This window comes from Carlito syrichta, unplaced genomic scaffold (assembly GCF_000164805.1).
Source record: "Carlito syrichta isolate Samal-C Ts95f unplaced genomic scaffold, Tarsius_syrichta-2.0.1 Scaffold115584, whole genome shotgun sequence".
NCBI classification, from domain to species: domain Eukaryota; kingdom Metazoa; phylum Chordata; class Mammalia; order Primates; family Tarsiidae; genus Carlito; species Carlito syrichta.
In genome coordinates, this window is record NW_007059680.1 from 8557 (window position 1) to 18840 (window position 10284).

The window sequence follows — 10284 nt, forward strand, 5'->3', positions numbered from 1 at the left end:
GCCCGAGGGGACTCCCAGGTAAGGCGCTAGCCCGGGGCAGGATGGCCTGGAGGCGAGGACCTCCTCGCCTGGCTTTCCTGGGCCGCGCCCTAGGATCTCGTCCCCCGGAGTCCCCTCGCCTGGGGTCATCTCCCCGGGGTCCTGTTCTTGGGGGTCCTCTGCTCTGGGGTCCTCTCCCTTGAGGCCCTCTTCCCTGGGGTCCACTTCCTTGGGGCCCTCTCCCTTGGGGTCTTCTCCCTGGGGGTCCTGTCACCTGGGATCCCGTCCCCTGAAGTCCTGTCCCTGGGGGAGTCCTGTCTCCTGAGGTCCTCTCCCCGGGGCTCCTCTCCCTGGAGGCCCTCTCCCCTGGGGTCTACTTCCTTGGTGTCCTCTCCCCTGGAGTCCCCTTGGGTCCTCTCCCTTGGGGTCTTGTCCCCTGGGGTCCTCTCCCTTGGGGTGTTCTCCTTGGGGTCCCTGGCAGGCCTGCCCAGACCCCTTCCACTCACTCTCCAGCCCTGCCCGCTGTGCCCCCCACTCCCGAGGGTCTAGGCCAGGCAGTTTGAGAGGAGGCTGGGGAAGAAGCAGGTCCCGGCCTAGGGCAGGCACCCTCCAGCCTTGCCTCGGGACGCCCCACTTTGTGCCAGCAGCTCTGGTTTGCTGCCACCGTCTCTCCCTCTGTACTTGGACCACTCCCCTTCCTGATGCGTCCTGCTCAGGGGCTGGGGCCGCCCTGGTCTTCCCAACCAGCCGCCAGCTTGGACGGGCCCAGGGCCATTTACTTGGGGCCATGGGAGCTCTTCCTGGCCCAGACACACCTTGCTTGCGCCTCGGTCCCGAGGTTGATGTGGCTGGAGGATCCTGGGAGAGGCCGGGGGAAGGTGTTTCCTCCTTAAAAGTGGACTTGAATGCTGGCTTGGTCACTGCACCCTCCTGCTGGCCGCAGATCCCACTCACTGTCGCCTTATCCTCACGATCCCTGCCACTGGTCAGTCGCTCTGTGCCCTCGCCTATGGATGTGTTCCCAGAGGCTGCTTCCTCCGGCTCAGGTCATGTCTCACGTGGACGAAGCAGCCCGCCGGCTGTCCAGAGGCGGGACCACCCTCTATGCAGTGCTGGAACTTAAGAAGGGGGCCTCCCCAGAAGACATCAAAAAGTCCTACAGGTTCAGACCTCAGCTCTGTATTGAACCCTGGCATCTCCGCTCTGACGCCTTTTCTTTTGACTGTGCTTTCTGACCCGTTTTAAAATCCCTACAAGCCTTCACGTGGGCCTGATAGGGCCATCACCCTCATCATGGCGGCATGGGAAAGAATTTAGACCCTGGCTGCTTGCCTTCCCCCATGTACCACATCTCATGTGTCCTCTAGGGCCCATCCCTGTCATTCCTCCCAACCCCTGCTCCCTGGCCATTCCCCATCCCTACCCCACCCTTCTTTTGGGTATTGCCTGGGTAGGAAACTGGCCTTGAAGTATCATCCAGACAAGAATCCAGGGGACCTCCAAGCAGCAGAAATATTCAAAGAGATCAACACAGCCCACGTGATACTGAGTGACCCCAAGAAACGGAAAATCTACGACCAGCACGGCTCATTGGGAATCTATCTGTATGACCACTTTGGCGAGGAAGGTGTCCGCTACTATTATACTCTGAATAGCTGTTGGTTCAAGGTACATGATTCTCCCCAGACCCTTAAGCATAAGGAAGGAAGGCTGAGCCTTCCCCCCCGGGCCCTGTGCTTGCGTTGCCCCATTCCTGGTGCTGGAGGGCTGCGGGCAGGGCCTGGCTGTCATGGAGCGCTGCCGGGCTGAGGCCATCCTGCCTGCCTTCCAGACTCTGGTCCTGCTGTGTGTGCTACTCACTTGCTGCTGCTGTTGCTGCTGCTGCTGTTTTTGCTGCGGCGCGCTCAAGCCGCCCCCCGAGGAGTATCACCAGAGGCAGTACCAGCAGAACGTCCAGCGCCAGCCTCCGAAGCCAGGTGAGGGCCCAGTGGGGCCGAGGCAAGGCCTGCATCGGGAGTGAGGGAGGTGACCGGGGTGAGGAAGACTGGGAGAACGTGCCTGGCGCTGAGACAGAGTGAAGAGAGGGCGCCGAGATGTGTCCGCATGACTCATGCCACACACGGGCGGTGGGAAGGGAGTGCTGTGCTGGCCTCTCCTGTCAAGGAACAGGGTGGGAGAGTGTGCCTGGGAAAGACCACAGGCTCAAGGGTGCAGCTTTTGGCATCTACTCAAAAAGAGGATGAGGTGTCTGAGATCATTCCCACCCCAAATCGTTAAACTTTAAAAATTGTAGGTTGAGCCAGACACGGTGGCTCAAGCCTGTCTTCCCAGCACTTTGGGAGGCGGAGGCAAGAGGATGGCCTGAGCTCAGGGCTTCGAGTCCAGCCCAGGCAACTTGGCGAGACCCTGTCTCTACAATAAATCAAAAAATTAGCCGGGCGTGGTGGCGCATGCCTGTGGTTCCAGCCACTTGGAAAGCTGAGGCAGAAGGATCGCCTGAGCCCAACAGGTCGAGGCTGTGGTGGCTGTGAGCGTGCCCCTGCACTCCAGCCTGGGCGACAGAGGAAGACTCCAACTTAAAAAAGGAAAATCTTGGCCAGGCTCAGTGGCTCAGCCTGTCATCCCAGCACTTTGGGAGGCCGAGACGAATGAATTGCCTGATCCCGCAGGTTTGAGACCAGCCCGGGCAACTTGGGGAGACCTTGTCTCTACAACAAACCAAAAATTAGCTGGGTGTGGTAGCGCATGCCTGTAGTTCTGGCTACTTGGAAGGCTGAGGCAGAAGGATGGCCAGAGCCCAGCAGGTCGAGGTTGCGGTGGCTGTGAGTGTGCCCCTGCACTTCAGCCTGGGCACGGAGTGAGACTCCAACTACCCCCCCCCAAAAAAAGAAAGAAAAAAATTGTAGGTTGACTGAACTGCACAGCAGTGCCACCTGGTGGTGCTGATGCATAGCTGCAAGGGAGCGGTTCTCCAAAGCCCAAAGACATGATAACTGAATGTTGATGTATGTAAGCAAACACACAATTCTGTCGTAGGAGCCGCACGTGACTTTAGAAGACAGGAGGAGAGCGAGGATGACCTTTAAGAGGTGAAGAGGAGTGAGGTACGTAAACTGAGGGGTACCACAGCTGACGGATACGAGGTGCTGACTGCAGGCGTGCCTTTAGTGGAAGGCTTGTGGACCACAAGTGCTGGTGCCCTTGCGTGTGGGGTTTGCTCCAAATTCTAGATGGTTATTCTTTCTGGTTAATAAGGTGCCGCCTTCCGCCACTAGGTGCTGACCCCACGAGGGTGCCTTCTGTTGCCCGGTGCACTACACACGTCAAAGAGGGGAGCAAGAAGCCTTATCTTGATAGTGACCCTGACCTGACCCTGACCTGACCCCTCTTCTTTTAAGGATCTCGACTGTGGAAGCATGGATGGTGGCCGCCCCTGCAAGGACACCCTCTCTGCCCTTGGTGGCACTGCTGACCCTGGCTATGTGCAGCTGCCCAGAGGTTCTTCTTTTTAGTTCCAGTCCCAATCTCTGCCTGTCAGAGAGTAGCCCCCCATCCCTACCCTTGTGAGGTCAGGCAGCGGTGGCTGACATTTCCTAAGGATTCTTTTTCCTGTGACTGCTTTGTTGTTGGGGCCGGGGCCGGCTCGTTGGGGCCCCTGAGATCCTGGCGAGGAGTAGGGGATTCTGCTCCTGGAGCTGGGCACAGTTACCAAGAGCTCCTGACAGCAGCTGCATTCCTGAGCCAGCACACCTCACCCCAGTGCCCACAGCCCTTGCCACCATGTGCCCCCTCAGGACTAGTCTGAGCGCGTTTGAGGCTTGGGGTGTCATCCCGTCTCCAGGGTTTGCTTGGCCTCAGCTGCCACACAACACATGTTAGCCTGGGTTCCATGGGCCACTGAGGTCCACACACTGAGGCCCGCTTGCCACTGTCCTTTCACCCCATCTTGTGCAGGCTGATTGCCATGTAGTTGGCTCTGAAAAACAGGGGCATGGGACCTGGGATGGGGGAAAATCGTGCTTTACAGACCCCTCCCCCACTCTCGTCCCTTCATGCTGCCTGTTCGGTATCATCGCCACACATGTATTTCCCGTCTACCCAGGGTCACCGCCTAGTAACGCCTCAAACTTCTCTCCCCAGACTGGGAGAAAGGCTGGAGAATGTCAGTAAATAAAAGCTTTTGTCCAGTCCCAGTACATACGTCGGGCCCAAGAAAGACAGATTGCTCCTGGGCAGGAGAAAAGAAGACCTGGTGGGGCCAGCCTGGCTAGCCTGGCTTGGAGAGCTGGGCCAGGACAGTATGGAGCCGGGCAGAGGCTTCCCGGAGCCTGTGACTGTGTGTCAGCGCTCTAAAATTTCCCTGGAGACTGATTCCCTGGATGCCCAAAATAGGTCCCTGGCGTGCAGGTCCTTTCTGCCCAATTCAGCCTCTCCCAATTTCCCAACAAATTTGCAGTCCTTGGAGTGGTTCCAGTGATGTGCTCGTGGCCCAAAATCCCACACTTCCTCGGGGATGCTTGTGGGTGGTTCCAGGCCCTGGCATAGCAGTCACTCTGGCCGCTTGAGCGTCTTTCTCTAGGGCGATACAGGAAAAGACTGAACAAGGACAAAATGGGCCAAAGCGTGGGACAAGAGGCGCTCTTTCTGGGCTGCCGCGTTCCGAATCGCTCAGTCTGGAGGAGGAGGAAACCGCCGCCGACGAGGTCTGGCAGGACCTCTCCTCCCACCCTGAGCCCCGTATGGCATCGCACACACGGGCTGACTTGGATTCCGTGTCACCGCCCTAGAAGACGGGCCCAAGCCAGAGCCGTGTTGGGGCTTGCAGGGGCCTCAAGGTGAGGGCAAGGCAGAGTGGCACCTCTGCGGGCCCACCGTCTGCCGTACACGGTGGCCCTCGGCCTGCCCTTGCTCACAGAGTCACCTGCTTCTGAGTCAGGGTCACTCGGTGACAGCTGTGGCTCGCCTTACATGAGCTAAATTGGGAGTTGGAATGTCACACAGATGCCCCTGGCCTCCCCACCCCCACAGTAAAGTTAATCTCCTCCCCAGAGAGGAAGGGACATGCAGTGCTGCCCACAGGGCGAACAGGAGAGTCTGGGGAGCAGGAGTGCTCTACAGGGAGGGAGGGAGGGAGACAGCCACATACGTCTGGCGGGGTGCAGAGCAGAGACAGGAGTGAGACAGCTATCCCGGGACAAACTGAATCCTTAGAGGAAGGGACAGGAAGGCAGGGCCGTCTGGAGAGGGGGCCGTGGAAGGGGCGAGGCGGGAGGGGCAGGAGAGCCAGCGGCAGTGAGGCAGGCCAGGAGCAGGGCCCAGGCCGGGGCGGCCGAGCGCTGAGGGGATGAACTTCGCCGTGGGCTTCAAGCCGCTGCTGGGGGACGCACACAGCATGGACAGCCTGGAGAAGCAGCTCATCTGCCCCATCTGCCTGGAGATGTTCTCCAAGCCCGTGGTGATCCTGCCCTGCCAGCACAACCTGTGCCGCAAGTGTGCCAACGACGTCTTCCAGGTGGGTCCAAGCGGCAGCGTCGCCGGGGCAGGCCCAGCTCGTGGGCAGGGGCTCTGGGCGGGCGGTGGCCATGGGGCTGAGGGACGCTGGCCTGGATGGACGCTGTGTGTGGCCGGCTGCTGGGGTCTACTGAGGAAGAACCCCTCGGAGACGAGCAGGCAGGGAACCCCACCCTGGGCTTCTGAGGGCCTGCACCAGACTGCATTTCAGAGTCCGAGAACATTGTGGAAAACCTGGAGAAAAGAGCAGCATGTCACACTCAGCCTGTAATCCCGTGCCTTGGGAGGCTGAGGTGAGTGGATTACCTGAGCCCGCGGGTTCGAGACCCGCCTGGGCAACTTGGCGAGACCTTATCTCTACAATAAATTTTTTAAAAAGTAGCCAGGCGTGGTAGCACGCCCATGTAGTTCCTGCTCCTTGGAAGGCTGAGGCAGAAGGATCGCCGGAGCCCAGCAGGTCGAGGCTGCGGTGACCGGGAGCGGCCACTGCACTCCAGTCTGGGCGACAGAGTGTATCTCTAACTCAAAAACAAAAAAAAAGAAAGTCACAGCCCCATGTGGAAACTTCATCATGACAGTAGAACTGTTTGTATTTAGGGCACAGCTCAGGGCAGCCCTTTGGGGCAGAATGAGGCATCTGGGCAGGAGCCTAGGAACCCTCCCCGGCTCCAGGCCATTCGCAAAGAGGCCTGCAGGCTGGAAGGTGTTGAGGCACTGGACAAGCAGAGAAGGCAGGGGAGAAATTTTACTTCCCAGAAGTCCAGCCACTTGGTCTCGTTGCAGTCACGGGGCCAAGCCTGGTTAATCACGTTCACTGACACCATTTTAGCCACAGGCTTCAAAAATAAACGCATATGCCAAGTGGCTTGTAAATGGACTTTTTCCCCACCCTGTGCTGCTGGGGAGGTTCTAGTCAATCATCAAGTGGAAGAGAGCAGGCAGAGAGAAGGGCAGAGGCGCACACACAAAGGGCCTTGCAGAGGGATGAAAGCCCTGGCTGACTGGCACTGCCTGGTGCTGTGGTCAGTGAGAGGCTACATCGCAACAGGTACTCGTCTGCAGCCGAGAGGAGGTGGAAATGCGTTTAGCACAGTGACTTTTAACCCAGACGAGAAAGCTCCTCCCTTTTAAGTTCCTGGGGCAGCGTGTTTGGGACAAGAAGGGGCTGGCTGGGTTGGGCCACCCTGTGCTGGGCCTGTGACCCACCCCTTGTTTGTGTGTTGGGCACTGTCCTCAGTGTGCCCCGCGCCTTGTAGTCTCTGGTGCCGTCTTCCCGTCCAGGCCACTCCTTCTGTCCTCTGAGTGTCTGAGCCTGCCGTCGTCCGGCTGTGTAGTAGCTCAGGGCCGGGAGATGCTACCCCCCAGGGCCTAGGCTGAACACTGAGCCTGTGAGTCCTGTGTGAGGGGGGACGCCATGCCCCCGTCTTGGTTTTTCCCGTCTCAGTGACTGAACATACTCAGGCTGAGGTGCCTAATGTCTGGGGGGTCATGACAGGAAGACGTTGCCATCCTTTCTCATGAACTACCGGGAAACAGCCTCTGGTTAGGACCTGAAGTGTGTGAAAGCAAAGAGAAGTTTTTGCTTTTGTTTTTGTTGGAGTGTCACTCTGTCGCCCAGGCTGGAGTGCAGTGGCACACTCACAGCCACCACAGCCTCGACCTGCTGGGCTCTGGCGACCCTTCCACCTCAGCCTTCCAAGTAGCCAGAACTACAGGCGTGCACTACCACGCCCAGCTCATTTTTTAGTTATTGTAGAGATGAGGTCTAGCCAAGTTGCCCAGGTGGGTCTCCAACCCATGGGCTCAGGCAGTCCATTTGCCTCAGCCTCCTAAAGTGCTGGGATGACAGACCGAGCTACCGAGCCCAGCCAAAACAAGTTTTGAAGGCCAGGGTAAGGTGTCCTGTAGAAGAGTGGGCAGATGTCAGCGTGCAGGCCATACGGCGTCATCTGGCAGAGGGAGCTGGACGAGGACCTGCACGTGGAAGCTGGAAGACGTTGAGGCCGCCTCTTTGTTAAGTCAGCTCTCTGTGTCCAAGCACAGTTTTGCCTCCAGAAAGCTCTGGAACACTGATCTGGACTCAGAGACACCTGAGAACAGCTGGGGCAAACTCTGCGCAGGAGATTCAGGAGAGGGCTCTGGGGGTCTGGAGCAACATGCGCCACTGAGAGCAGCCCTGGGCCTCTGAGGAGGAGTGGATGGCTCCTGCCTTCCTGCTTTATTTGGGGTTCTGGGAGGGCCTCGTGGGAGGCTGACCCAGTTCTTCAGCTGCACTCATGGATTTCATCTCGATATAAGTAGAGCTTCCTCAGAAAGATGAGCATATTTAGTTTTTTCACACATTGCCTCCACGTTTTGACAACCCTGGGCATCATCAGATTGTCTGTCTTCTGAGTATGGGGGCAAGAAGAGGGCTTTGGGGTCCTCTGTCTTCAAACCGCCAACCCCTTAGGGCGTGGCCTAGAAGGTCAACAGCGATCAAAGCGACTCGGTGTGTTTGCTGGGAACTTTCAGTGTGCCTGCATGCTTTTTCAAGTCGTATAGGCATCTGCATCATAAGAAGCACGTCTGCCGTTCGCCTCAGACCCTCAATTTCCTCCACCACATGAGAGTAGCCATTGCCAACTTTCTTGTGAATCCTTCCAGAAGATGCCCGTGTACGGGGACATTCGCACGGATAGACCAACTTAGGCTGGCATCACTGTCCCCGCCCCACCGCATTCGCGTACTCTTCAGGGGATCACTCCATGTCTGCACCTCAGATCTATGTCTTCCCTTTCAAGTCGCCATATGGTGTTTTATTGTCACGACTGGGCCACAGTCATTTATTCTGTGCTCTAAAACATTTAGATGGTTTCCAGTGTTTTGCTCTCCTGAAAACTGCTGTGATGAACAGCAAATGGGTTTGAGGGGCTTGTGATTTTATGCGATCTAGTTAACTAGATAGCCAGGAGGCAAATTTTGAAAAGTTAAAACATCAATTTGAAAATACGGTTAGTTAGCCAGGCTCGGTGGCTCAGCCTGTAACCCCACGCTTTGGGAGGCTGAGGTGAGTGGATTGCCTGAGCCCGCAGGTTCGAGACCCACCTGGGCAACTTGGCGAGACCTCATCTCTACAATAAATCAAAATGAGCCAGGCGTGGTAGCGCATGCCTGTAGTTCCAGCTACCTGGAAGGCTGAGGCAGAAGGATCGCTGGAGCCCGGCAGGTTGAGGCTGCAGTGGCTGGGAGCGACCACTGCACTCCAGTCTGGGCAACAGAGTGAGACTCCAACTCAAAAAAAAGGAAAAAAAAAGAAAAGAAAATACTGTTAGTTGAACAGTATAAAGGGCTTGGAGGCCAGGCACAGTGGCTCATGCCTGTAATTCCAGCACTTTGGGAAGCCAAGGTGGGAGAACTGCTTGAGCCTAGGAGCTTAAGACCAGATTAGGCAACATAGTGAGACCTTGTCTCTACAAAAATATCAAAAAAAATTAGCTGGGTGTGGTGGTGCACACCTGTAGTCCCAACTACTCGGGAGGCTGAGACAGACGGATCATCTGCGACCAGGAGCTTGAGGTTGTGGTGAGCTGTGATCGTGCCACTGCACTTCAGCCTGGGTGACAGAGTGAGACCTGGACTCAAAAAAAGGGGGGGGGGTTGGGAGGAAATGCTCTCTACCCCAAACAGTTATTTTCATTTTGCATATTGCTTTCTTGTTTTGTTTTGTTTTTTTTTGAGGGCGTCTGTGTTGCCCAGGCTGACCTTGAATTCCTGGGCTCGCGTGATCCTCCCGAGTGATGGGAATGCAGGTCTGCACCACCGAGCCTGGCTGTCTTTGCATGTTGCTTTCAAACTCTGGTCCCCAAACAAGTCTTTACATAGCGGCTATCATAATGCTATTCGCTTCAGAGCTGTAGCATGTATCTCTCTCTGAACTGAAACAGAATGAAACACCAAGACACTACATTAACCTCGTAACTTCTCCCTCCCTCCTTCCCCACACTCGCTCCCACTCAGCCACCGAGAATCTTGTCTAAAGGAAAGCTGTTAGTGTGGGACTCTGACACAAACATCTTCCCATGTGTTTCTGTATTTGTAGATTCTGTTCGCTCCTGAAGGCTGAAGCGAGCCTCGGCTTATTTTTGTACCTGCCTCCCCTTCACCGTGGGCACTTGTTTATGAGCTGCAACCTGTTGTGGTTTAACAGACGACCAGAAGGCCCTGCGAGGAGGTTGTTCAGAAGCAGCTTTTCTGAAGGCTGGCTGTCTCGGGCGGAACTCGCAGGGGGTGTCAGGAAGGGGGCCTCCTTCGCCAACAGAGGGCAGCCAGGAGAGAGACGGCCTCTGTTCCACTCCGCCCGAATCCCACTTCCCTGCCGGTCGCTGTCGGGGCCAGGCGTCTGCAGGTGTGGCCTCTGCCATGTCCACCTGCTGCTGAGGGCACCGGGACTGCACCAGCCCAGCCTTGGGCGGGTGCCCTTTATGCAAAATGAGTTTGCTCACCTTTTGTGAATTCCATCAGGCTGTAGCAGGGTTAGGGATCTTATTTGTGCAGGGAGGAATCTCCGTCTAATGAGGACAAACATCCAGACTGAGACTTGACACGCCTGAGTTTTCCTGTCAGTCTCTTTGTTACTAGCCATGTGCTGTAAACCAGGCTGTTTTGCCTCTTCAAGCCCGTGTACACATCTGCAGATTGAAAGAATGGGTAGGGTGCTTTTTTTAATTAAAAAAAAATTTTTTTTTTTAGTTGGAGTCTCACGCTGTCACTCAGACGAGTGCAGTGGCCGCTCCCGGCCACTGCAGCCTTGCC

The 10284-nt window shown here is 56.7% G+C and overlaps 2 protein-coding genes across 2 annotated transcripts in view; both read left to right on the forward strand.

Moving 5' to 3' along the window:
• The first annotated feature begins 1028 nt into the window (after positions 1-1028).
• On the forward strand, positions 1029-3065 carry DNAJC5G (DnaJ heat shock protein family (Hsp40) member C5 gamma). The gene is made up of 4 exons (XM_008072549.1): positions 1029-1141; positions 1434-1647; positions 1811-1955; positions 3016-3065. Exons 1-4 carry the CDS (start codon positions 1029-1031, stop codon positions 3063-3065), a joined length of 522 nt encoding a protein of 173 aa, XP_008070740.1.
• A 2213-nt stretch (positions 3066-5278) lies between these two features.
• The window catches only part of TRIM54 (tripartite motif containing 54), a 14174-nt gene continuing 9168 nt past the window's right edge, over positions 5279-10284 (forward strand). Inside the window, exon 1 of the mRNA XM_008072556.2 lies at positions 5279-5491. Within this exon, the coding sequence (XP_008070747.2) occupies positions 5324-5491 (168 nt within the window). The 5' untranslated portion in view covers positions 5279-5323. The remainder of the gene's footprint in view (positions 5492-10284) is intronic.